At 52.6% G+C, this 27,812-nt stretch overlaps 2 protein-coding genes across 3 annotated transcripts in view; one reads left to right on the top strand and one right to left on the bottom strand.

Annotated features, from left to right (window-relative positions):
• FAM83G (family with sequence similarity 83 member G) overlaps positions 1-10,758 on the bottom strand; it is a 31,302-nt gene extending 20,544 nt beyond the window's left edge. The window contains exon 1 of the mRNA XM_034784703.1: positions 9,559-10,758. Within this exon, the coding sequence (XP_034640594.1) occupies positions 9,559-10,047 (489 nt within the window). The 5' untranslated portion in view covers positions 10,048-10,758. The remainder of the gene's footprint in view (positions 1-9,558) is intronic.
• SLC5A10 (solute carrier family 5 member 10) overlaps positions 1-27,812 on the top strand; it is an 87,212-nt gene that overhangs the window by 51,442 nt on the left and 7,958 nt on the right. For both annotated transcript variants that reach the window (XM_034784705.1, XM_034784704.1), the window contains exons 10-11: positions 17,309-17,416; positions 19,632-19,782. In XM_034784705.1, coding sequence (XP_034640596.1) covers positions 17,309-17,416; positions 19,632-19,782 — 259 coding nt within the window. The remainder of the gene's footprint in view (positions 1-17,308; positions 17,417-19,631; positions 19,783-27,812) is intronic.

Below are 27,812 nucleotides of genomic sequence, written 5' to 3'. Positions count from 1 at the left end.
GCAGTGGGAGCAGAAAGAGGCCAATCCCGAGCAGGTTTGAAAAAGCCGCCCTGGAAATCTGCTTCCCACCCATTGTTCCACAGAACCCCGAATCTCCAGGCCCTGGGCTAGTGTGCTCACGACTGCTAGCACTGCCACAGCTCAGGGATGGCGGGGGCACTGCCGCTTTGCTTGGGGAGTTGCCCAGGGCTGCCCTACGGTGATAAAGGCCATGAACGAAAGGACATTGCAAAGGCAGACCGAGCAAACCTGGCATCAGAAACAGTGACTTGGGCTGCTGATTTGTTTGTTTGCCGTTTTCTCAGCAGCGCAGAGCTTGGCTGCAGCTCCCTGGCTGTACTTTGCCTCCGGAGCAGGGACAGCACACGGATCTTTAAACACCTGCTTTCACATTCCCGCTGGGGAACTTTGCCTTCAGGAGCAAGGAGAGTTGGAGCAGAGCTCCCAGGAGGAATGGAATCTGGGTGTTTCACTCACTTCCAGGAGACGGTAGGGTGCACGCCCACCCCTCATTGCCCCGTTGGCGACTGGGAGTTGCTGCGAGAAGCGAAATGTAATGCTGGGTCCTTTACTGCAGACATCAAAAAGAACCATTTACAAATGTGTTCTCCCTTCTCATTTACCTGGCCCTTAGCAAGGTTCAAAGCCCTTTATGAGCACCAGTGGATGAATCCGCCCACGTCCCGTGCGCTGGGCAGGGCAGTATGATCACTCCCATTTTACAGATGGGGAAAACCGAGGCAGAAGGGTTGACTGCCTGATTTGCAAGGATACGGAGCCCTCCTAGCGCCGGTTGACTTCAGTGGGGTACGTGGACTTATGAATATCAGGCTGTGAACGGCTTGCTGAAGGCTGTAAGGTGCCTCGATGTCAGAACCACAATTAGAAAGGAGAGGCCCCGGTTTTCCTTTCACGTATAATGGCTCCATCCCAGTTAATTGAAATGCATACTGTAAATGACGCCAGAGTTGGGAAAATTCCCAGTCCTGTGTTACTCCAGCGCGATGTGGAGCCGGAACGGCCCGTGTCTTAAGCCCACCTCTAAAACCAGTTTCCCCTTGTGCCTTTGGACAAGCCTCTGTAGGCACCTAACCTCTGGGAGTGAGATGCCTAAATATCTTTGAGGATATGGGCCTTAGCCTCTCTGTTTCACTTCCTCCATGTGGAACCTGAGACCGTGGAAAACGGAGCTGCTAACAGTTAGCAGCCTCCAAGGGTTAGCTGCAAAGGGCTTTGAAAATGAAAAGAACGAAGTGAGTGCCAAGGAATAATCACATACAGGAATCACCTTTAAAAATAAAATCAACGAGAAACAAACCCTACATGATGCAGGTCCCTTCTAGTGACTGCTGGCCAAAGGCAGTGGAGTTGTGATGGGTGCCACCAGGCAGCATGTGTCCTGGGGTCTTGATGTTGCAAGGTCGATGGTATTTCCAGCCCCAAAGGAAGCTCTGTCCTATCTTCTCTTTGCATCGGCTGCTTGTTTCTGAAGGCAGGAATCTGAAAGGAGGCGTTCCTCTCTCTGCTGAGGCAAAGTCGAGACACAGAGCTGCAAACCCCCAAACCCCTCAGCACGTTCTGGCCAGTTTGCCTTGTCCAGGTTTGCTCACTCTGCCCTGCCACACAAGGCCAGGAGGGACCAGTAGATCATCTGGGCTGACCTTTCTCTCACAGGTCATGAAATGTCACCTAGGTACCCCATATTGTGCCCAGTAACATGTGTTTGGCTGACGCACATAATCCAGAAAGGACACCCAGTCTTGACTGGACAAGTTCTATTTCTGCCATGGACGTGCTATTGAACCATGGGCAAGGCACGGCCCAGCCCTGCCCTGTGCCTCAGTTTCTCCTTGTGTGCTCTTGTCCATTTGGCTTGTAAGCTCTTCAGGCGGGGATTGTCTCTTGCTGTGTGTTTGCACAACATTGCCTAGCACAAGCTGGGGCTCACACTCAGTTTGGGTCTCTGGACACTGCTGCAAGACAGATTATACGAGGACCATGATCGCAATTGGGTGTCGGCAGGGGGTGGGTGAGGTGGCCTAATAACAAATCATTCCCATCCCCCATTCCCGTGGGAGTTCAAAAGCACAGGGTCAAACCCTGCTCACAGGTCCACCCGCGGGAACCTGTTTGAAATCAGTATGAAAAGGGCAAAAATTCAGCTGCAGGGTTTAATCTGCAAAGAATGAAGTCCTGTGTGCTAGAGAAAGCAGGAGGCCGGCCCTCTGTGCTGATTACAGCCCTTCCCAAGGCCTGGGAGTGCCCGCACATAGCACAGGCTGCTTCCCTGGCTCTGGGGGGAAAATCTTCATCCCCCCCTTGTAACTTGGATAATCATTTACTTCCCTGCAAAGGGATCAGTCACTGTTGCCTTTCTGACGCTGGAGCATTTGACAGTATAAAAGCACTATACTGGAACCAAAGCAGCAGGGAATCGGATCCTTTGCACACAACGACTTTTCCCTCTCTTCGCTGGTGTGTCATCAAGACAATTCCCCCCACTGAAATGCTTTCAGCTAGGTAAAAAACCTCCCTAGCGGAGAAGGAGAGCCCTAGATCCAAGCCCAGACGGTCTCTACTCCATAGCAGATTCCAACTGGATCCGTCAATCCCAACTAGTTGGCGTGGTATTTAGAACATGCAGGTGTGCAGCATTTTTGGAGGGCTCAGGTATTGAGAAACAATGGGGTGTTTATATAGGTTTCCAGCTCACAGTCCGTCTAATGGACGTTGCTGTGTCACGTACAAATCCCGTGCCCATCCAGGAAGCACAAGGGAGGTCGGAATCATTTCAGGGTGCTTTGATCAACGTGTGAACTGTGGGATCATTTTTTATAGGGGAAATTGAAGTTCTTATTAACCTACTTTCTGCATCATCAAAGACCAACGTTTGGGCCTGCTGCCTGTTTATTTAATGAGCATATATAAGAGTAAGCACACAATTAGAGCAATAATGTGTTGGGAAAGCTATAAGTGGGATGACTAATATTAATAATCTCTGTCCCCTTTCATCGGTGTCTCACGAAACGTTCTGCAAACAGTAATTAACTGAACTTCACAACTTCCTGGGCAGGTAGATAAGGTTGATTATACTAGAGATGAACCAAACCTGGAATCTCTAACGCAAACTCTGAGGGCAGATTCAAAAAACCACTTCCTACGGTTTTGTTCCAGGCCAATATTTTCGATAGGTTCTGATTTCAGCTCCGCTGGAGCCAAAGTCTTGTGAAAACAACTGATTGCTTGAGAATTCCCCCATTTGAGACGGGAGCACTCCTGAGCCACTGAGGTTTTCAGCTGGTTGGGGTCAGAATCCCATGAGAATAGTCCGTGAGATTTCAATGCCATGTCAAAACTCAGGTCTGCTTTATCCTGGCGTGTTCTTGAACCTGAATCCTGCCCTAAAACTAATCTGAATAGTGCCTCTTTGTCTCATGTCTATATTATCCCCATTGTACAGATAGGGAGCACTGAGGCACAGCGAGGTCATTCACCAAGTCACTGGAAGAGCTGGGAATAGAATCAGGGGTTTTGCGTTCCTTCCTTTGCTTTAATCACTAGGGGATACTCTCACCCAGAGACAGGAACAGTGCTCGGGAGTCCTGCCTCCCCATCTTTCTCTCCTGTTTACCATTCCAACTATGTCACCAAGCTATGTTTAGTCCCTAAACTCAGCAAAATGTTTAGCCATGTAGGCCCCGATCCTGCAGAACACCTACATGAGGGCTTAACTTTGTGTTTGTAGGATTTAGTCCTGACTCCCTTCCCTTCCCATAACCACTAGGCCAGCAGTTCTCTACCAGGGGTTCACGTATCCCCGGGGGTACGCAGAGGTCTTCCAGGGGATACATCAACTCATCCGGATATTTGCCTAGTTTTACAACAGGCTACAGAAAAAGCACTAGCGAAGTCAGTACAAACTACAATTTCATACAGACACTGACTTGTTTATACTGCTCTATGTACTACACACTGAAAGGTAAGTACAATATTTCTATTCCAATCGATTTATTTTATAATGATATGGTAAAAATGGGAAAATCAGCAATTCTTCAGTAATAGTGGGCTGGGACACGTTTGTGTATTTATGTCCGATTTTATAAGCAAGTAACTTTGAAGTGAGATGAAACTTTGGGGGTACGCAAGACAAGTCAGACTCCTGAAAGGGGTCCAGCTGTCTGGAAAGGTTGAGAGCCGCTGCACTAGACAACACTGCCCTGCCTGCACTTAGCACCCGGTAGAAACGCAGCCCTGTCGTCGGACTGAATCAGCCAGACAGATGCACTTAGCCCTGCACAAGCTCTTTGAAGCTGTAGTCAAAATAGCTGGAGTTTGTCTTGCTTAGGGTGACCAGATGAGAGACGTGAAATATCGGGACGCGGGGGGTGTGCCGGCGGAGCAAAAAAAAAAAAAAAACCCAACCAAGAGCCATCGGAGCATTGGTGGGGGCTGAGCACCCACCGGCAGCTCCACGCCCCGCCCCCCAGCACCAGCTTGCCTCCGCCTCCCGTGAGCGGGCTGCCGCGTCCTGCTTCTCTCCCCTCCCTCCAGCACTTGCGCCGCCATGCAGCTGATTAGCGCAAGCCTGGGAGGGAGGGGGGAGGAGGAGGAATGCGGAGTGCTTGGGGAAGAGGCGGGGTCAGGGCGGGGATTTGGGGAGGGATCCAATGGGGCAGTGAGGTGGCAGGGCTGGGGGTGGGAGTTTGGGGAGGGATCCAATGGGGGAGGGAGGGAGCGGAATCGGGGCGGGGCCGGGGCGGAGTTGGGGCAGGGGGGCGCGAGTCCCCTCCGCTTGTGCGCCGGAGGGCAAAATATCGGGACAATTCGCGTCCCGACCAAACATCAGTCGGGACATGGGACCAACAAGTAAATATTGGGACAGTCCCGATAAAATTGGAATGTCTGGTCATCCTAGTCTTGCTTCCCTCTCTGCCAAAGGAGATTTTGCAAAGTAAGAAAAACCCAGTGGAAGGGGTGTATGTTCTCCTGGCTTCACACGGCGCATGCAAACTAAGCTGATGGCTGTGCTGGTGTGTGTGCCTGACCTGCCCCAGTAAGGACGTCAGAGGGACTTTGCTCTTCTGTACGCAATTAGCAGCCTTGGCGCTTTGCTTTGGTGTTGGGATTTTTCTTTTTTTTTTTTTTTTTCCGTTCTCAATGGGCTAAATGTGCTCAGGCTCCCAATTGCTGCTGGGATCAGGTGCCGAGTCTGCAGGGAGGGTCGCTACCCTGAGCCAGGGAAAGGAAGGCAGCTGTGCTTCCCAGCTGTTTAAGAGCCAGATGCAGGGCAATGCCCCTCCAGAACATGAAGCAACAAGCTGTCGGCAGGACTCAGTCACGTTGGAGGTAATAGGAAATTCCAGATGATGTAGGTAAAATGCCTTGTAGCGCTTTTCCCATTTCATCATGGGATGACCCAGATGACATAAAGGCAGCACCTGGACAGTAAGAAGAAAACCTCTAAAGCTAGAAAGCAGCAACCGTGGGGCTGGCAGAGAGACAGTCACATCTGCGGGAGGGATAGCTCAGTGGTTTGGGCATTGGGCTGCTAAACCCAGGGTTGTGAGTTCAATCCTTGAGGGGGGCATTTAGGGATCTGGAGCAAAATCAGTACTTGGTCCTGCTAGTGAAGGCAGGGGGCTGGACTCACTGACCTTTCAAGGTCCCTCCCAGTGCTAGGAGATGGGATGTCTCCATTTATTTATCTGGCTAACTTTGCAGAGATAGCAACGAAAAGCCTGTTCCACCCGTTTACACAAACGATGGAACGACCAGAGAAATCCAGCTACTCGTAAACTCCTAATAAGCCCCATTCCTTTCAGAGCACCTTCTATCCTAGGATCTCAAAGCGCGTCACGAAGGGTAATGAACAGAGCCTCACACCGCCCCCTGCATGGGAGACTATCCTCATCAGCTGGGGAAACTGAGGCACAACGGGGCAGTGACTTGCCCAAGGTCACCCCGGGAATCTGTGGCACTGCTGGGAACAGAACCCAACTCTCCTGAGCCCTCGTGCTCTACTTGAGCCATTGGATCACACTTCCTGTCTCTCCCACTCCCCAGCCCTCTCTGAACAAACGTTGCTCCCCAGCTAAATCAATGCGAAAGGCGCGGAATTGGTATGCCGTTGCAAAAGGATCCCCCTCCCCACCATGCATGTGTCATAGACATTTCTGTCCATGCATCTCTCCTTGGTCTGGAGCAAGGCTTCCTGCTGCATCGAGCCTCCAATGCAGCCACTTTATTTCCCCACTCCGGGAGCTCAGCGTGCGGACGGGGCAGCGGTGGACACAGCCAGGGCCCCACAGGCGCTCGGTCCATCCCAACACACACAGAGATGGCGACAGGGAGGCGGCTGGACAGCAGTGGCCGGCGATCGTGATGTCAACGAAATGCGGCGGCAGCGACCCAACCAGACAGGCTGCCTCCAGCAGCCGGATGAAGGGGTCTGGGCCGGGGGAGGGACAGGGCCCAGCCGCAGTCTGAGTCAGAGGCCCAGGGAAGGAATTGGAAGCGACGAGAATGCAGGGCCAGCAGGGAGTGTATGAACCAGGGTCAGGGACTATCGGCCAGGCCTAAAGACGGGACGTTCTCACTGATGGTGAGGTGATGCATTGCCTGTGTCCGTTCGTTCCCTATTCCATCTCCTCCTGCTGGGTCTGCCATGCAGCGATCGAACACCCGGCTGGGCTCAGCCTGTGTCACGGAGTCAGGGTGCAGGTGGGCGACCACAATCCATGGCCCATCGGGGGGGAATGCTGGCTCAAAGCCCGCCCTGGCTTCGTGCTCAGCACCTCCTCCGGCGATCGCGCCCCATGGCCGAGGTGTCGACCCGTCCGCCTGGCCCTAGTGCCCTGCAGAACGCTGGACCACACTCCGCAAGCTGGGATGGGGCTGTGCATGAGGCAGCCCTGGGGATCTGCATTCCCGCACCCCCCAGCGGCAGCTCCCGGGACGTCGGCCGCAGTAGAAGTCAGAGGGACTTGGTCTAGCCCTGCGTCTGCGAACAGAACGCTGTCCTGGCTCCAAACGCCGCTGGGGGCATGTAGGGCCAGGCCAGAAAGCTTTATACCAGGGGCTCAGGACAAAAACGTCTCCTTGGATCAGCCTTCCGGAGCCCCAGCTTGTGCCTTTAGAGCCGAGCATACAAGGGGGGATGGGAAACATTCTCCCCTCATTTTTGGGTTTCCTCAACCAGCCCTTCCTTACCTAAGAGACCCCAGCTCGGCTGCGACGACAGCCAAGGGGGCTGAGAGGGGAATGAAGTCCCCTTCTCCCCCCATCCCAAGCCAGGCTGAGGCCCACTCAAACGCAAAGCCGCTCTGCTACCGAAAGCGCGTCCTGAGTGAGAGGTTTGCAGACTGGTTTAAAGATGGCTCCCCTCTAAACTGGTTTCAGACGCTGTTTGGCTGGCGGCGTGGACTGATCATGGCACGTCTGAGAGAGCGTGGCCCCAGCCGCACCTGGCAGCCCGCGTTCAGAACTGGTCCAAACGTGTTCTCAGATCTTGCTCTCTGCCTGCTACGGGGCCTGCTGGAAACCCGCCCTCTCCAAATACACAGCCCTCTGGCGACAAGGGCCTGGAAGAGACACTCGGTGCGGTTTATAATTGGATGAAGATTGGCTGTTATTCCCGTTGGGATCTAAGGCATCAAAGCAGCTCCCTGACTTGCTCTTCTGACTGAAAAGCAAGCAGGGGAGCAGGCAAATGCTCAGGACAAGGTCACGTCAGGACACAGGGATGTGACCTCTGCGGCTGCTGATCCCCAATGTCCGAGTGGCACACGTGGGGCAGCCTGAAGAGAAAGCTCTGTGTGTACGTCTCAGATTACTCCTGGGGGAATTCTGCGCCACTGCGCAGCCACAGAATTTATGTCCCCTGCAGATTTCTTTGCTTCCCCGCAGAAAAATGACTTTCTGATGGGGAAGCAAAGAGAAACCACAAGAGTGGTCATGCAACACTCCCCAGCAGTATGTTTCAGGTACCCAGGGCAGCCGGCAGAGAGGTAAATCATTGTGGGGTGAGGGCGGGACTGGGGAAGACCCAGCTGGTGACTCCTACCCTGTGCCAGGCTCAGCTGCTAGTCTTGGCTGGGCTGGGGAGGACAGGACTTCCTCTTCCCCTGCATGGCATCTGGGGCTGGGTCAGACCCACCCCCAGATTTCTTCCCTGGCTGTAGGAAGCTCTGCAAACTCCCTCCCTCCCCCCACGGCAGAGCCAAGTGCCAACCCATGGCCCTCCTCTTTCACCCCAGCTCTAAGGGGAGGTAGGTAAGAGTCAGTGGGGACACTGAGGCAGGGACAGGTCAAGGCCAAGGTCGGTCAAAGTGGACACTGATTTTGGGTGCTCCCCTGGAGACACCTACTTTTCCGAGGGGCTGAGCCCCCACAGCTCCCACTGGACTGGTAGACATGGTGCAGTCATGCAAATCAGTCACCCCAAGCTGGGTGGCACCGAAAGTCTGAGGTCACTTTTGAAAATGTTGGCCTGATGACTAGCCTGGAGTCTCACAGCCAGGCGGGGGCAGAGCCAGGAGCAGCGCGCAGCTTTGAGCCTGAATCGCCATATGTGGCATCACCGAGGCTCAGTCCCGGAGTTAATTCGGAGGGGCGTTCCACACACCGGTCACAGGAGGCCTTCAGTACACAGCCCTCATTTCCTTAAACATCCCTGGTCTACCTGCTTCCACCACCTCCCCCATCCCGCTCACCCTCCCGCTGGGTGAAGACACTTCCCAGACCAGTCCCCCATCTCCGGATCACGACTTCTCCATTTGCCATTCACTGCTCTCCACCAGTATATTGTGGCTAAGTCTATCTCAAGGTCCTGCTCAGAGCGTTATTAAATGCTAAGACGCAGCAAAGCAGCTCGTTCTCATTTTTGCAAAGGCTGGACGTAATCAGGTGTGGGACCTTTTCCTTGGGGTGGGTCTTACCGAATGTCTGCTGCAGAAATGGGGCAGATACTGGTTTTGATCAAACACTCCTGGACTGTGCAAGCCACTAATCAATTTTGCGTCGTCTATTAACCAGGATGCAATTGACTAGGACTAACAGGAAGACCTTGGGCCAGATTCAGCCCTTATGTAAGCTGGAGCAATGCCAGCAGTCTTCACCTGTTCGCACCAGGGCAGAATTTGATCCCTTGTACTCTGCAGAGCCACGTGCAGTTCCCCGGGGCCTGGAGATAATTATCAGGGGAAAGCTGATACCTTGGGCTTGGAGAGCGATAGCAGCTCAACTAGTTTGTATTTTCTGAGCCCCACAACCTCTGGGTTGCCAAGGGCCCAGGGAGGTGAAAGGAAAGATTCCCATTGTTTCCAGGGGAAGCTGGATCCGGCTTCCAGCTCTTTCCCTCGCCTGCGGCAGAACCTGAGCCATAAGAGTGGCTGTGAAGCTTAATGGGGAAGAACAGATGATGCACCGGGCCGGCCCCTGCAGTCAGCGCTCAGCCAGACCTCCCTTGCAGGCCATTGCCTGGCTGAGGAGGACTCTGGGATCTGGCCCGCTCTGGCTAGCTGAGCGAACTCCTGCCCTAACGATCGGCGCGCATCTCACCTTCTGAGCCTGGACAATCATCTTCCTGACCACCTCCTTGATGTGCGTTTGCCCGTCGATGGGCGGCTGCATGTACACCACGGCCCTGGTGACCCCCCTGTAGGCGGCGGTCTCGGGCCAGCCCAGGTCCAGCTGCGGGATGGAGCGGTCGGATCTCTGGGGCCAGTACTCCAAGGAGGGTGCCAACTCGCCCTCGCCCCCTTGGCTGGTGCAGTCCCCGTCGCTGTCCCCGCCCCCATGGCGTGGGATATACTCCGAACCCGGGTCGTACGTTTCCAGCGACTCCATGATCTTTTTAAGCTCCAGCTCGGAGAGGAAGTCCCGGATTTTCTCTTTCTTGAGGACCTCGTAGAAGGCCTCCGGCCCCTTCGAGACCAGGGCTTCCAAAGCCAGTCTCTGCTCCTCACTATAGAAGAACTCCGGCTTGGACTCGCTGGATCTCCAGTTGACATGACTGTCATCCAGACACTGCACCTGGGAGAGAGCCATAGCCCCGGCAAACAGTGAACGCTAGTCCCTGACAATAAATAAGGAGTTAATTAGTTCCCAGTTTTTAAATAACTTAGCTTTTTTTCCCCTCCTTGCGTTAGACACAGCAGTGGTTCCCCCGTCTCCCTCCTCCGGCTGGCCTGGCTTCTCCACAAAGCGCTCCCACGCTCTGCCTCAAGTCTCCTGCCTCTTTGGCTATTTCCGCTCAGGAGAGACGCTGACTTGGTTTCTCATTTACTCATCAGCTCTGCCCAGCCCAGGCGACCTCCGTGCAAGACAAAACCAGAGAAAAACGGATTCTTCCTCTGACTCCCAGGTCTCCAATGCTGTAAGCCAGGTGACCGGCGACTCGCTCGCACGCACAGGTGCTTTGATAGTGGCACAATCCCTTTGAATCTTCTACCACCAGATCCACTTCCCTCTCTCCGCCTGCCCTTTCGCACAATGATAATATAAAATAAAATACTAAGGAAAATAACAGTTTAAAAAAATCCAGAAAATCGGATAGGCAGCAGCCATGGGGGTTTCTCAGTCCGATCCTTCCTCTCTTTATTTCTCTCTCTCTTGATCTGAAGTTCTCCGAATGGGATTAGCTGTTTTGTTTGCCTGCAACAAAATCCTGCCTGTTGCTGCCTGATCAGTTTCTCCAGGGCTCCTGGGGCTGGAAGATGGATTCTTGTAGGGCTCTTGCCGGTAGGCAGTGTGGAGATAGACAGGTAACAGCAAGAAGGGAAAAGAAAAGGAAAAAAAAAAAAAGTGATTCATAGCTCCGCCCTGCCCCACCTGCAATCACATGCTGCTGTCTTCAAACATTCCCAATATCTGCCTAGGCCATTAACTCTTTCAGCAGTGCACACACACCTGCAAAGCCAGCCCTAGGCAGGAGGAGGACAGGAAGCTGATTCATCAGCACTGCGCAGCCCCAGTTCCCAGCACTGCTTCCTGGATCTTGCTTCCCTGAGGCAGAGGAGAGGGGCTGTCTGGGGCTTTCACGCTCTCGCTCCTGGTTCGTGGACTGCAAGCTCTGGGGGGGGTGTTGGTCCAGTGCCCACCTGTGGTCCTAGATCTACCACCAGCTCCTGGAGCGCTGCCGCTGGCTTGCCTGACTGCCTGAGCACGCTGAAAATTGTCCTTCGAAATGGTTATTTGAGTGGAAAATTGGAGGTTTGAGGACAGGGTGGTTTTGAATTGCCATGAAAACAAAGCAAAGCCCCCAAACCCAAAGTGTTTTCAGTGGTTGGCAAAAACTTTTTGGTTTTCATTTAAAAATATGAAAAATCAATGTTTTCTGCGGCTACCACCCCCACCCCATTTTCTGACTGGCTCTAATTGTTAACCCTTGCTGTACCAAGTACTGCCAATCCCGACGGCAGCATTGGAGCCCAGGGCCGACAGAGCTAACAGGATGAGTCCTTGCCAGCTGAGCTAACAGAGTACCTCCCATAGCTAGTAGCTATAGTAGACTTTTATCTTTTTAGGTGAACCAGCCTCTAAGGGGGGGCAAGAAGTTCATGTGCTTCCTAGAACTTGCTGCAGGAGCAGAGTACATTAAATGAACAATTGGGAGAAAGAAAGACAAATACCCAGGCTCTGTTAATAGACCGGGGCAAAAGCGTCTAACACACCAGTCCCTTTGGAACTGTTCACTCTGAACTCGGCCAACTCCAAGGCAGCGGTTCTCAACCTTTCCAGACGACTGTCCCCATTTCAAGAGTGTGATTTGTCTTGTGTATCTCAAGTTTCCCCTCACTTAAAAACGACTTCTTCCCAAATCAGACATAAATATACAGAAGTGTCACAGGCCACTAGTACTAAAATCATGGCCTTTCTCATTTTGTCTGTATGAAATTGTAGTTTGTACTGACGTCACTATGTAGCCTGTTGTAAAACGAGGCAAATAGATGAGTTGAGGTACTCCCTGGAAGACCCCTGCATCCCCCCAGGGTACATGTACCCCTGGTTGAGAACCATGCCCTGGTTGAGAACCATGCCCTAAGGCGTTTCAAGAAACAGGGTCCAGTTCTATCACCAGTTCTTCCATGGCCACTTACGCTGATGTGATTCCAGCTGACAATTCACAGCGGTGTCAATCATTTTGCTCATTGTTCCAGGATAAATAAATAAATAAAATAAAGCACCCTCTCTACCCATAGGGGCAAAGATTCTAGTGTCAGAAGCGGCTGCGGGACCTGTCCATGTTTGGATCGTGTGTGACGAGGGACCGATGCTTTTAAAGGGTATGGGGAATGGCAATTGCCCGTTGCTGGGGCAGGGGGCATTTCTGATAAACCCACCGCTCCACTGGGAAAGCACGCTAGCACGTTCTGATCTGTTCTAGGCTGGCAATTAAGAAACCAACTGCTCTGTTACCGGGTGGTGGTGATGGTTTGAGGAGTTCCGGTGTTACATCTGATAGCCTGAGCCCTTTGAAACAATTCGCCAACATCGAGTGCTCCCTGGTCAGTTCCCTTAGCAGGTCAATAAGACTTTCTTGCCCCTCGTTCAGAAGATTGGAAATCCAGGATCTCATTCGCTCTCTCTAACATGGGGCGGGAATTACTTCCTTTCACCCACTCTTTGTCTGTATTTGGTCGTTAGGCTGTAAGCTCTTTGGTGCAGGGGCTTTCTCTGTACAGCGCCTAGCACAGCGGGACTCTGATCTCGGACGGGGTCTCTCAGTGCTACCTTAGCCCAAATAAATAATATCTGGCTGTTACAAAACCACCTTAAGACAATACTGTAGCTGGTGTCGTCGTTATGGGACACCCCTGTTTCCCTTGCAACCCCGACTCAGCAAGGCGCCTTGAGCTCTTTGGGGCCGGGACGGTCTCTTTTTTATGGGTATGTGCAGCACAAAGGACGTTAATGGGATTGCACCTGTGGTTTAAGATAGGCACGTGCTTAAATATCTTACTGAATCAGGGCCCTCCGTTTCTTGGCATGGGCCGGTTTAGCCAAAGCTGTTGTAATTGGGTGTATCGAGTGCACTGGCGCTTCACCCACGGGAATCAGGTCTGTATGGAGCCCTGTGGCTTTTTGGCTGTATTGAATATCCATTATGTGAACAAATACTTTTTAGAAGGATGTGTGTGTGTGTGTGTGTGTGTGTGTGAGGTTTAAAACATTGACATTAATGCATGTGGGAAAGCTCACAAGGTAGATGATATAATGCCTTTTATTGGACCAACTGCTAAGGGGAAGAGGGATCCATCAGGACATAAAACCTACAATGGGGTCACACGGTCTTGGGGAAGGATCTATTTGAACGAAGCATCAATAGGAGAAGACTTGCACGGTCCGGTGGTCTGATCCCCAGCTCATGTAAAGCAGCTCCGTTGAAATCCCTGAGCATCTGGCCCTTAGCTTAAAGCTTGAATGTACTGTACTCTGTGCAGTTCATTAACCCAGGATGCATCTGACGGTGTTAGTCTTAATTATTTGTGTTTCCAGTGTGTGTAGGAGCCCCAGCCACGGAGCTGGACTGTGCTCTGCTAGGCGCCGGACAGACACACAAGCTAGGCTGCCCCAAAGCCCTTACAGTCTAAGACAAGAGACGGCAGGTGGACACAGGCAGACACTGGGGGAGTACAAGGAATCAATGAGAGGGGCTCTAAGCGCACCAGCAACCTAGCAAGTTTCTGGGAGGCTTCATGGCAAAGGAGGGGTGTGGAAGAGGATAACGAGGTGGCCTTGTGGATGTTTAGAGGGTGCTCCTCCCAGGTGGGAGGGGCAACATGGAGCCAGCACAAAGGGGATTGTTTGAAGGTTGGACAGACATCTGGGCTCAGGAGCCCAGTTCTACATCTGGGGGTTCAGATCACCACTTTCGGGGCTAACCTGTTCATCGGGTACCAAAACACCCATTTGCCCTTAGGTGCCCGTGGGCGAGAATGGGGCCCGTCCAGACTTTTGTGTCCGCAGTGAAGGATCTGGGCTGGAAGTCAGTGGAGCTACGCCACTTTCTGCCCCTCTGTTTGGGTTCAGTCACTGCCTGCCCCTGTGTGGGACCCAACCTGCCCCCTTTCTAATGGCCCCGTGGTCCGGGCTGTAGCTTGTTTGGAACCGTCCTGCATTCGAGTGTTTGTCGGGGCTCTGAACGCCTCTGCGTGGGCGTGTTTCCTACAACCACCAATTACTTCTGATGATTATTTTATTAGCCACCTACTTGGTAGGGACGAGTTAAAACCGTGCCAAGAGCCAGGGCGGGCGCCCGCATGATGTGTGGCCCAGATGAGTGCTGTGATCAGGCGCCCTCCACCCATTTCCGCCGCCTTCACCCATTGCTGGCTCAGCTGAGCTCCGCCCCTGCTGGGTTTGGGAAGGGAAGTTGTCAGTCTGTGCTGCTCAGATGCAGCTCAGGAGTTCGGTCCTCAGGAATTAGTAGTCGTAGGATTTATTTTTGCCTCGTAGGGATCGATGCCCCTGACCCAAATCCAGGAGCGGCCCGTAGCTAGCCCCAGGGAAGACGACAATGCCCCTTTAGTTCGGTATGGGCCCCGGTCTAGCCCTGAGGGCATAACGCATCCCACGCCCTGAATAGCCTCCTTGATCCTGCCCCATTGAAGTCAATGGGAGTTCTAGCACCGACTCCTCGGGATCGGGCCCTTAAATCCTTCCTCCCGCTTACCCACATCTGCTTTGGCTCGCCCTGCTCTGATTACAGCTGAGAGAGACAGCCAGGGCTGCTTTCCCCTGTGAGCTACAAGTCTTCCCGTCCCTGGCTCCAGGAGTCCAGGCCCCAGGTTTCAGAACCGCACGGCTCTTTCAGCAAACGCAGACAGAGCTGACAAATGGGACCAGCCTTGGGTCCAGAAAAACTGGAGGCCGTTAGGAGTAAAGGGTGATGCTAATTAGAGGACAGGCCGTTTTGGTTATTCATTAGCTTTTCGTCTGAAACAAAACTGGAAATCGCAAAGCGAAGCATCAATACACGAGGGGCCTGGGATCGGTTCTTAGCTCCGCCACTGACGTGCTGTCTGACCATGGGCCGGTCACTTCGCCTCCTTGCGCCTGAGATTCCTCATCTGAAAAATCCTGGGCTATGGCGAGACTTCGTTAACGCCTGTTTGCAGTTCCCTGTGGTGAGAGGAGCTGTGGGTGGGCAGAGCATTATTGTTGTTGCTGCTTCATTACTAGACTGGACTAATACCAACATAGCACTTCGCCCTGCTAGAGTGTCGTCGTCCATCCAAGGACTCAAAGCCCTTTGCAACCGGTAATTAAAGCAGCTTTTTACAGATGAGGAAACGAGCAACACAGCAGAGCCAGGACTAGAACACCAGGTTTCCTAATGCCCAGACCCACCCCAGCTCTAACCATTATGCCATCCTGCCTAGCCTGGGTTGGCTGGCTACAGACGGCTTGTGAGCTGGAGAATCTGGCTCTGAGTCTGCTCACCTGCAGACGGGAGGGCTTGCTTAGCTCAGGTTTTCCCACGGGACTCCAGGATGAGTTGGGCCTGTTCTGTTCCTCTTATTTCTAACTGGCATCTATGCTGCTGCTGCTAGGTCAGTCCTGCCGGGGCTGCCCATGTTACCCCTACCTGAATATTTAGGGCCGGTCAGTATATGAAATGCTGGGTGTTGTGGGGAGGAGGAAATGGCCTCTTTGCAAAAGTCCTTTAAACAGTCTGTACGAAAATCAGTCATGGGCTGGAAGGATGGAGACCCGTCTCTGCTCCGCCAGTCTGGTTGGCTGGAGAGACTTGGATCCAAAGGCCCAATCCAACCACCACTGATGTTCCTGGGAGTGACTCAGGGGAGTGGCTGAGGATCATAAAGGAGAGGTGGAAATGAGCGTGGGCTACGCCCTACCTTTATTGAAAGGATTAAGAGGTGCGAAGCAGTAGGTGGATGCACTGATATTTACGCCCTTCGTTACTTTCCGTCGGTTCGGCTCTATGATTGTAGCAACAATAAAAAGGGACTCAGTGCCCTCGTAAACCCTTAAATAATTGGGTGCTGGGCCCTTTGGCCTTCTGCCGTCAGAGTCCCGACGGGAGCTGCTGGGTGCTGATTCGGTTCCAATGATGATCCCACGACCAGGTTGATGCCCCAGCTGTGATGGTTTGGAGTCAGGACACGGGAGGCTGTAATCCTTTGTTCTAATTTTGGTGGGTAGGTTCAGTCTGTGGGTGCAGGAGGTTGGACTAGCCGACCTGATGGTCCCTTCTGGCCTGAAACTCCATGATTGGCAATCACGCCGCACCCTGCCAGTCCTGATCGTAACGAACGGCTGGAGTGATGCTAAAGTGGGTTAGGAGAGTTCCGGAGAGGACCAGGATGGCTCAGAAAACTGTTATTAGACCATTGCCTCTATCGATGACACTTATCTGCTCCCTGCCCCCCCGCAGTCGTTCATGTAATCATCCTCATAATACCCCTCTGAGGCAGGGCAGTGCTATTATCCCCATTGTACGGAGGGGGAAACTGAGGCCCAGCAAGGTGAAACAACTTGCCCATAGTCACACATCTGTGGCAGAGCAGGGAAGTGACCTCCAAGTCTTCTAGATCCTAGGCTAGTGCCCCTAACCACCAGGCCATCCTGCGTGTCTTTCACCACTAAGCTTCTGGTTCAAATCCAGCCCAGGCCAGTAGTGACCAAACGTTGCTATCCAATGGCAGAGGCGGGGCGGGGCTTGGTCCAGTTCCCAAAGACTAGAGTCTCCATTACCAAAACACTGATTGGCAGCCCAGGATTCCAAGGGGGTTCCAAAGAGGATGGGTCTAGACTGTTCTCAGTGGTACCTGATGACAGAACAAGGAGTAATGGTCTCAAGTTGCAGTGTGGGAGGTTTAGGTTGGATATTAGGAAAAACTTTTTCACTAGGAGGTGGTGAAGCACTGGAATGGGTTCCCTAGGGAGGTGGTGGAATCTCCTTCCTTGGAGGTTTTTAAGGTCAGGCTTGACAAAGCCCTGGCTGGGATGATTTAGTTGGGAATTGTTCCTGCTTTGAGCAGGGGTGGGACTAGATGACCTCCTGAGTTCCCTTCCAACCCTGATATTCTATGATTCTATGAATGACAGTTCACCCTCCTCACCTTCACAGGCGTCCCTCTGGGCAGGGCTGAAGCTTGCTCGGTAGCAGCTCTGCAGGCAATCAGGACCCAGTTCTGTTCTCAGCCCTGCAGCTGGAGCTCCCGTGCGAGCCCTTCTGCGGGAAGGGTTTTTTCTGGTCACGCTGTGGCTCCCTTCGCCTGGACTGGCTCCGCTGCCGGGTGCTCTCGGCGGGGTCGAGCTGCTTCTCTCCATGTCGTTGCAGATGCCGTCAGCTGCGTCGATCCCGACGAGTGCGTCCGAGTGTGCGGGTCTGAGGTGGGCTGCTCCAACATCGCTTACCCCAAGCTGGTGGTCGAGTTGATGCCCAGTGGTAAGTCTGGGCCGTGCTGCTGGCAGTGCCAGGCCATGCCGACTGTCTTGTGTGTCCTGTGTGGGTGTGTGTGTGAGGAGAGGCTGGGGGGCTGCTTCCCTTTTCCAGCCATGCCCAAGGGAGCTCTCTGCCAACAGCAAAACCCCTGATGGCCTTGGGGCTTCCACTGCAGGGTTCCAAATGAGGAAGCGGAAAGCGTGACAACGGGGAATTAGCCTGGCTGTTCCAGCCCCTGGCACTGATAACAGTCGCCTCTTGGTTTCCATTGCTGTAAAACCACAGGCCATTGAAATAAGCGCCCGGTCGAACCCAGGAGGACAACGTGTGGTGGGGGAATGGGCTCTCCCTCCTGTAGCGAGGTCAGCAGTCCCTGCCACGCTTGGGTGAGCCAGGCCAGGAATCAGGGGAACCTCACACAGCTAGAACCACAGTCTGTGTCTGCGTCCAGAGCCCTCCCATTATCCCCCTTGCTCCTCCCTGGCCCTGTCTCTTCTCTCCCGCCGAGGACGGTGTACCTGCGTTGCACTGATTCTCACTTCGGGGGCGGAGGTGGGTCAAGTAGCCGCTTTATAATACCTGGCCCCACAGGTCCCAGTCTCCAAGAGGGCAGGTTAGCCTGTCACCCCTCGGGGGTGACATCCAGCACCATGGATGCATTAGCAGGAACAGGTTTCCAGCCAGTATATAAGAATCCTTTGTCATAGAATCATAGAATATCAGGGTTGGAAGGGACCTCAGGAGGTCATCTAGTCCAACCCCCTACTCAAAGCAGGACCAATCCCCAACTAAATCATCCCAGCCAGGGCTTTGTCAAGCCGGGCCTTAAAAACCTCTAAGGATGGAGATTCCACCACCTCCCTAGGGAACCCATTCCAGTGCTTCACTATCCTCCTAGTGAAATAATGTTTCCTAATATCCAACCTAAACCTCCCCCACTGCAACTTGAGACCATTGCTCCTTGTTCTGTCATCTGCCACCACTGAGAACAGCCGAGCTCCATCCTCTTTGGAACCCCCCTTCAGATAGTTGATGGCGGCTATCAAATCCCCCCTCACTCTTCTCTTCTGCAGACTAAACAAGCCCAGTTCCCTCAGCCTCTCGTCATAAATCATGTGCTCCAGCTCCTAATCATTTTAGTTGCCCTCCACTGGACTCTCTCCAATTTGTCCATGTCCTTTCTGTAGTGGGGGGCCCAAAACGGGACGCAGTACTCCAGACGAATAGAGGGGAATAATCACTTCCCTCGATCTGCTGGCAATTCTCCTACTAATGCAGCCCAATATGCCGTTAGCCGTCTTGGCAACAAGGGCACACTGCCGACTCATATCCAGCTTCTCATCCACTGTAATCCCCTGGTGCTTTTCTGCAGAACTGCCGCTTAGCCAGTTGGTCCCCAGCCTGTAGCCGTGCATTGGATTCTTCCATCCTAACTGCAGGACTCTGCACTTGTCCTTGTTGAACCTCATCAGATTTCTTTTGGCCCAATCCTCCAATTTGTCTAGGTCACTCTGGACCCTATCCCTACCCTCCAGCGTGTCTACCTCTCCTCCCAGCTTAGTGTCATCCACAAACTTGCTGAGGGGGCAATCCATCCCATCATCCAGGTCATGAATCTTTATTTAATGCCTCTCACATGAGGACCTCAAAGCCCTTTACAGAGGTGGGAGCGGTCTCAGATCTTATGTTAGGGGCAGGGAACCTGAGGCACAGCTGGTTAATGACAGCGTTGGGAATAGAACCCTGGTGTCCTGGCTCAGAGCAACCTGCTGTAACCACTAGGCAAACCTCCGATGAATGAGTACCATGCTGTGAGGCCAGCTGAGATCTTAGAAAGTGAGCTCCAGTCTGCTCTTTGTGGAAAGTAACGCTCCCATGGTACTTTCCAGAAGTGCTAGAGATTGGCCACTCGCTGCTGTACAGCATGCTAACCGGGCTGCTGCCTCCCTCCCCAGAGCTGGCTGCATTTCAGTGGTGCTGTGTGTATGTCGTTTTTATAGCTCACTAGTGTTGTTATTTACATGATGGTATCACCCAGGGATCAGAGCCCCATGGCCTGAAGTGCTGTCCACGCGAAGAGCTCACAATTTAAACCCACACAGCCTGATCCCAGGCCCAGACAAGTCAATGGAAAGAGAGTGGGCTTTGGATCAGAGCCGTATCACGGCTCCTTTGAGATGAAACCTGAAGTCCGATGGTCCTTCTCTTTCTCCTCCAGGGCTGCGAGGGTTAATGATTGCAGTGATGATGGCTGCCCTGATGTCCTCCCTGACCTCCGTATTCAACAGCAGCAGCACCCTCTTCACCCTGGACATCTGGAAGAAGATCCGGCGGAATGCCAAGGAGCGGGAGCTGCTGCTGGTGGGAAGGTAGGGGTGGGAGTGGGGAGGAGGGTAACAGAGCCAGACAGACATTTTCCTTTGCATGGTGAAGCCTATTAAGTAACTGCTCACAGCAGGGCTGCAAAACCCTGTGGTTATGAAGGAGTGATTAGTATTTTATTATTTATTATGATTTCATTGTTAAAAGTGGTGCAAGAGCAAGTGGTGCTTTAAAAATAGCTAAAAGGGCTTGGGCCTGATGGTGTGAATCAGGAGTCACTCCACTTAAGTCAAAAGGGTTCCACCAGTGTAAATCAGGAGTGACTCCACTTCAGCCAATAGAGGGTATACCAGTGTGTAAATCAGGAGTGACTCCACTTAAGTCAATGGAATTATATTAGTGTAAAACCAGTATAAGCAAGAATAGTATTGAGCCCCTGATTTTCCCTTTTCTATTGTACTGTGCTTAGGACAGGGAATGTTTCATTGAGGAGGAAAGCGTATGGCTAACCTATTTCCTTTGTGTGATGGGGAGGGCCCTCTGAGAACTGGGAGCCAGGCAGAACGCAGGTGACAGTAATAATAAAGGAATCTAGGTCATCACTTCAGAAGGGTTAGTTCTTAAATTTGTCTACGCTTTGTTGTGAATGTTTGCGCTGGTGATGGATCGATGGCTCTGGAGATGAAATCCTCTGATTTTCCCCCCTCCCCCTCTCTGGGCCTCACCCCCGACCTGGAAGCCCTCCCATGAAGGCTGAGGGGGTAGTGCCGTCTCCCCAGCTCTCTCCCTGCACACGGGGAAGGTGCTATGAAATGCAGTGTGTTCTGGTGTGCTAACAATATGATGTTCGTGTTGCTAATGGAGCAAATGACTCAGCTTCGGATGGTTCCTACAGCCAAGCTGGTCAGGTGGTCTCTCTTGTTTTCCCCCCGCACATTCCCATTTCCTGACTCATCCCCCAGTGTCACCCGTGCCTAAGTTTACCTGCCTGTAAAATGGGTATAATGACACCGAAGCCACGCTCACAAATGCCTTGTGAGCACAATTAATTACTGCTTGCGAAGTGCCTTGATGGCCCCAGGTTGAAAGGTGTTCCCTCAATGCACATGGTAATTGCTAATCTATTATGCTGGCCCATTTTACTGGGCTCCCTGTGCCAATCGAGTGCTAGACAACTCCTCGTAAACCCAGCCCCATTTCCTGTGGCTGGGGGTGCGGGTGCCAAGTCAGCCTCCTTGGCATTATCGTCGTCGGAGACACTTGATGGCAGGGCGAGCGATGCCAGGCAGAGGGCTGGCAGCACAACAGGGCAGGTGGCTTCCCGCGGCAGTTGTAACATGTCACTGGCTGGAGATGGAGCCTGGCTCCATCCGGGGCAACTCATCTGATCCCATGCCACAGCCCCGCTGGCCCTGAGCTTAGCTCGCCTGGCACCAGTGGGAGTAAGGCTGCCAGAGCTGATCACAGACAGCCTCCGTTCAGGAGACTGGGGCACATCCTGCTGCTCCCTTGGGTCCTGGGCTGAACCGGGCAGCACCTTGCGCCTTTCCCTGGAGAGTCCCCACTGTCTCTGCCCCCTAGGAGCTCTGGGAGCCAAGGCCCTGAGGATGTGGGTCCCTGCGATCGCTCCCTGGGTAGGGCTGGTGCACGCTGCCTTCCCTCTATCCCTGGGATGGATGAACCTGCCCCTGAGACGCTGTAGCAAAGGGCGTAACTATGGCCCTGATTGCGATCTCACTCACACCCTAGGCCACCTCCCAGCACAGATTGCAGATCGGGGTCCTAACCACCTCCAGAGAGGGGCTGTGGACAGCCAGTGAGAGTTACACAGCCGCCAGATTACGGATACACTCTCCCTACAGGAGAGGTTCTCCCACCGCTCTAGGTAATCCACCTCCCGAGAGACGGTAGCTAGGTCAATGGAAGAACTCTCGTGCCGTCTACACCGGCGGTTAGGTCGATTTCACCGATGTGGATTTTTCAGGCCCCTGAGCCATGTAACTGGGTTGACCTGACTTTTTAGTGAAGACCTGGCCTTAAAGTCAGCTTTCCCCTCCTCCCTCCGGTCGTGCGCTGAATGCAGCTCTCCCAGACCATGGAAGTTAGTTGCATACACAATGTTGCCAAACCCCCATGCATTTAAAAATCATGAGATTTTAAAAATAATAAAGGTGAAGGTCTTGATTTGCGTTCTGGTTTCCGAGCTGTCAGGAGGCATGTTTTCAAGATTTTCTCTGCAACCTGGAGGGCTAGGAACCTAGTTTGTTTTAAATGCGAGCGGAGAGTCTCATGTAGTCACCTGAGTCCAGGAGGTGGGGCTTTAAGAAAAAACACCAAATGTTGTGAGTGTAGACACCACCGCATATATCTGGAAAAACCCTACAGCCATGTGTCTTTTCCTGGGTTCCCACTAACCCCCCTATGATTAATCAGAGCAAAATAATTTAAAAATACCAGTGTATTTTCTGAGTGGTAGCCGTGTTAATCTGTATCAGCAAAAAGAACAAGGAGTACTTGTGGCACCTGAGAGACTAACCAATTTATTTGAGCATAAGCTTTCGTGGGCTAAAACCCACTTCATCGGATGCATGCAGTGAAAGAAAAATACAGTAGGAAGATATATATACACACAGAGAACATGAAAAAATGGGTGTTGCTATACCAACTATGACGAGAGTAATCCGTTAAGGTGGGCTATTGCCAGCAGGAGAATAAAAACTTTTGTAGTGATAATCAGGATGGCCCATTTCCAACAGTTGACAAGAAGGTTTGAGCATTGGTCTGCTAAACCCAGGGTTGTGAGTTCCATCCTTGAGGGGGCCATTTAGGGATCTGGGGTAAAAATCTGTCTGGGGATTGGTCTAGATACCTCCTGAGGTCCCTTCCAACCCTGATATTCTATGACTCTACTACTGAAAAAGGTGTGAGTAACAGTAGGGAAAAAAATTAGCATGGGGAAATAGTTTTACTTTGTGTAACGACCCATCCACTCCCAGTCTTTATTCAAGCCTAATTTAATGGTGTCAAGTTTGCAGATTAATTCCAATTCCGCAATTTCTTGTTGGAATCTGTTTTTGAAGTTTTTTGGTTGGAGTATTGCGACTTTGAAGTTGTTTGTTTACTACTTGCACTTCTCTCAGCTCTGACACTAAAACTGGCCTAGTCAATTTCACCTCTGTTTATAGTCAGTTTCACTTTGTGGTTTTCTTGGGCTAACACAGTGCTGCAGTTTAGGGGTTGCAAACAATACTGAGAGAGGCATATTTATTTTAAACTGCAAGCATGTTTCCCTATGAATTTTAAAAAGAAAATACATGGATGGCAACATTTTTTTTTTTTCATCCTTGGCTTTTCATCAGTGTGTTTTTTACCAAACCTAAATTTGGAAAACTGTCTGGTGGGGACCTTTTATACCATGGCCCAGCTTTTGCAAATGACCACGTACTTTCACCTGTAAATGTGCGGGGACAATTCCCCGGGTTGGTCCATCCAACTGAGACAAGATCTGATGAAACAGGAACATACCTTGCCTAATTGTTTTTCTTTCGTCTATTTTTGTACTTGTGACAATCAATTTGCTGGTGATGCGTGAGCAGAAGGAGAGAGGCTAGAAAATGAAGTAACTAATGTTCCTGCAAATTAAGACGCTGTCATTAAAAACCATGCAACAAAAGGAAGCCCCGGGATGAGGCCTCCGCCTGTTAGATGATTCAACTTATTTGCTTAGCTCTTTCACAATGTTTTGATTAATTCTGGGCCAATAATACTGCCAACTCGGCATGGCTTATCCTAGGGAATCTGTGCCGCATAACTTAGTGTAGTAATAGTGATGTTATGTTGCAGTCACATAACACCTTTCATCAGAGGATGGTTAAGTGCTGTAAAAAATTATGAATCTGCCGCTGTGGTTAGATGAGGGAAAAGGAAGTCAGGGATCCCTGGGTCTTATTCTTGGCTCTTCTGTTGATGGGTGTAAGTGGCTTAACCTCTCTTCCCTCACTATTACTTACCAGGGGCACGGTGAAGCTTAATTTTTTGTTTTTGTTGTGTAAAATACTTCAGGATCTTGGGATGAAAGTGTAATTGTTTGTTTTCTGACTGTTCCTTGCAGTGGAGGAAGATCCGGGACCTGTCACTGGTAATGTGACAAGAATGCACACGTCTCTTATGTACATTTACACACATTATTGGGCTCAATCCATTGTTCGTGTAGCATGGTGTGTTTCCTAGGTTGGGGGTTTTTGGCCTAAGAGATGGGGCTTCCCTGGAGATACCAACTGTACCAATACCACGGTGATGGGCATGATATAACATAGCTCGATTGTAAGCTGTTTGACGCAGGAACTGTCTGTTCTGTGTTTGTCCAGCATCGGGCACAACAAGGTCCTGGTGCATGACTAGTGTTCCTAGGTGCTCTGATAAGACAAGTAATCATTAATCATAATAGATAGGCAGGTCGGCAGACAGAGAGATCGACTGTGCTTTGTGGATACACTATACAATCCACTGTATCGCTTCCAGGGAATACTTCCTAAGATTCAGGCTATAAATTCCTTTTCTTAATGTCACTCCATTCCCCCTACCTCCACCCCCATGGATCACACTCATGTCTCTCATTCTTGGCCGTTTACATCTTTCTACTTCTCGTAGCCTGTTACTCTATCTCTCTTAGTCATCACTTAGCCAGTGATTTAGATTTAGCTCTCTTGGTCTTGCTTTGTAAGCCAGTCCGCCCGACCCTCCCTCCCCCTTGTCATCCTTCTTGTGCTTCTCTGAATTCCCTCTAGTTCCCCCGTCCCTTTCGGATACCGAGGTTCCCCAAGCTGGGGTGCGGTCTTCCCCGTGCGATTGCACAACGCCGCGAATCACGATGATTAAGAATGACACACCTGGGGGGGCTTTCAGAGCTTTATCAGCACTAACGAGCAGATGACTAAACACAAGGTGATGCAATGGGCACAGACAAACCCCGCTGGGGGAATTCAGGCCAGAGCATGCCTCAAAGAGTCAGAAAGTCAAGTGTGCCGGAGCCGGGGAGAGGAATAGAGAGCTGCTACATGGATGAGGCGCTGGTATGTTTCATGGCACTCAGGATGGAGTGGAATTACCCGAGGCAGGTTTGCTCAGAGCTGCAACAGGAGAACGCTGCTTTGACACTAGGATGAGACCTAACCCCCTTAGGGTCTGTCTACACTGCAGTTAAAATCTGTGGCTGGCCCATGCTCAGGCTCATGGGGGTAGGGCTAAGGGGCAGCTTAAGTGCAGTGTAGATGTTCGGGCTCGGGCTGGCGCACGGGCACTAGGACCATTGCGAGGTGAGCTACAGTGCAGTTAACCAGCCCCTTAGCCCAGGCCCCGTGAGCCCCGGTCAGCTGCAGGTGTCTAATTGCAGTGTAGACCTACCCTTAGACATCACCTGGGCAGGCCCCGCTGCTGGCCTGCCCTTTTTCTGCATTGCTGTGTGCTGCCGGGTGAGAGAACCTGGGTTTGAGTCCAGATCCGAGCCACCGTCTCCCTGACACAGCGCTGCAGAGGGCAAGGAGAAAGCATGCCACTCAGTGGCGCCCACTGCTGGCTGATCCAGGAGCAGCACCGATGAGTCCAGTGCCAGCCCGCCTCTGCCCGAAGGATGAGGTCTCTGGGTGTGTCTGCACTGCAAACCAAGGTGGAACTGTAGCCTGGGTAGCTTTAATCTAGCTAGTGTGGGCAATTGCAGTGAAGATATGGTGGTCTAGACGTGGCAGCATCCCAACTACGTACCCAGAGTCCCCAGTGGGCTTATACTGGGGTGGCAAGCCCATGCCACCACGTCCTCACTACAGTATGTTACAGGGCGGAATCATTCCTGCTCTCTGGGGTATCTAAGCCCTGTGCAGGGGTGGGGGAGGATAAAACCTCCTGTACTTGTTCTGTGGATAAATGGGGTAGTTCAGCCCCTAGGAGACAGATTCCCCCTGCCCTGCAGGACCCAGGGCCTCCTGGGGAAGAGGTTTCCCCCACAGGATCTTGTCCCTCGAGCTACATGTTGGTCGGGGATCTGAGGGGTTGAAAGCTGCAGTTTAGTGATCAGTGAGTGAAACCAGAGCAGCTGGGCAGCGTGGGGGGTGCTGGCTGGGCAGGGGGTGGCGAGTAGAAGAGGTGCATGGGTGGGAGGTGGTAGATGACTGGAGCAGTGCAGGTGCTGAGCACGGACTGCGGGCGAGAGCTAATGGGAGCTCGAGTTATCCTGCGCTAGGAGAGCCTCTCCTTGGATGCCTGGGGAGCGTGGATTACGAGGGGCGGGAGGGGAAACAGGCACAGAGGCAGGACGAGACTTGCCCAAAGTCGCCAGGCGGTTGGCCCAGTGGCTGGGCCACTAGACTAGGACTTGGGGCTTGAATTCCCTGCGTTGCCCCAGACTTCCTGGGTAACCTTGGGCGAGTCACTTAGCCTCTCCGGGCCTCAGCCCCCAGCTGTACAATGGGGGTAATAGCCTCCCGGGGCGTTGGGAGGATATACACGTTAAGGATTGAGGTGCTCATGCACTACGGGAACGGGGTCTAGAGACTCACCGATGACAGACGGGCCTGGCTGGGAATAGAGCCCAGGTTCCCTGAGGCCTAGTCCTGGCCACTAGCCCCTGCTGCTTCCTGAAAGGGTGGATGGATGTTCAGCCCTCTAGGCCTCTCCACACCCCACTGTTGGTTCTCCACAGGGAACGTGGCTTAACCCCGTGGGAAGCCCTCGAATTTGATTGTTGAGAGGCTCACATTGAAAATCTTCCCATTCGGCTCCTTTGGGCCGATCACGGGACTGACAAGTGAATGACCGCGCCATGCGGCTCCACCCAGCCAAGCCCAGCGCGTGAACCATCAGATAGGAATTCCCACGGGGCTGATCAGAGGCCCTTGTCCATCCGTCAGGGGAGTTTTATGGGCTCTAGGACTGCGGGACTGGGCCCTCCGTCTAGGGTAACGTTTTCGAAAGTGCCCAAGTGGCTAACAAGCCTAAGTCCAAGGCCTCTAAGTCACCTGGACACTTTGGAACATGTTAACCGGAGCTGATGTCTTTTAAAAATGTAGCACTTGTCTGTACCCCTGGTAAGACTGAATCCTGCTCAGAGACCTCCTGGCTGAGGGAGCTAGAAGGGGCTGTTTCCACGTCCGCGCGCTTTTTGAGTGTCAGCCAGAGGCTGCCGTTGTGGCTGGGAGGGTCACTTGACCACAGCGCCGCATGTTCACCCTCCCAGGGGTTAGTGTGTGGCCTCTCCAGTGCTCCCACACCTTGCTGTCCGGGCAGCTCCGGATCCAACTCAGCCTAGGACCTTGCCATTAAACTGCTGAGCCAGCCTTCTGCATGAGATCTTCCCGGAGCACTGACAGCGCTGCAAAGCCAGGCTACCACACGGCCGTGAGAGAACCAGCCACCGATCACTGCAAGTGAAAAAGCCTCCTCCCCAATGAGGCGTGCATTTGCGTTAGGACGCAAGGCCAGACCACAACAGCGGGTGTCTGGGCGCATCCCAGCAAGCCCTGCGGCTCCAATCCTGTGGTGAAGAAACGCTCATGCTTCCCTTACTGACTCGTTTCTTTGGGCTGCCCGGAGTCCGTCTAGAGGCGGCTGAGGGCGGGGGAGGGCTTGTTTTGGATCTCACGCCGTCTGAGAGGCCTGCTCTCCAAAGCATTTGACCCAGGAGGAAGGGCCTTGTGGTTATTATAATTCAATGGAGGGCATTTTGGCTGGGATATAAATAAAAGCGATCCCAGCCCTGCACGCCTCAGCCCTCTCCCTGACCCGCAGCGCCCTGCAGCTGGGGACGCAAAGTCAGAGTGCTTGGTAAGCCAGCCGGTTGTTGGGAGGGGTTTGGGTCCCTCTAAGGCAACTGTCTCCTTCAGCATGGGCTTGCCAGGTGCTTTGGGAGCAGCAGGGATAGAGGGTGGCATGATCCACAAGCAGCAGCAGGTCTGCGCTGGTGACAAAATTGTCGGCAGTGACGTATGACTGTCATTAACGCACTGAGTGGCTCCTGTCAGGGTTCCCTCCCCACTCTGAACTCTGGGGTACAGATGTGGGGACCCGCAGGCAAGACCCTGACATG

Source organism: Trachemys scripta, chromosome 10 (assembly GCF_013100865.1).
Source record: "Trachemys scripta elegans isolate TJP31775 chromosome 10, CAS_Tse_1.0, whole genome shotgun sequence".
Taxonomy (NCBI): domain Eukaryota; kingdom Metazoa; phylum Chordata; order Testudines; family Emydidae; genus Trachemys; species Trachemys scripta.
This window is presented reverse-complemented; position numbering and strand designations above follow the sequence as displayed.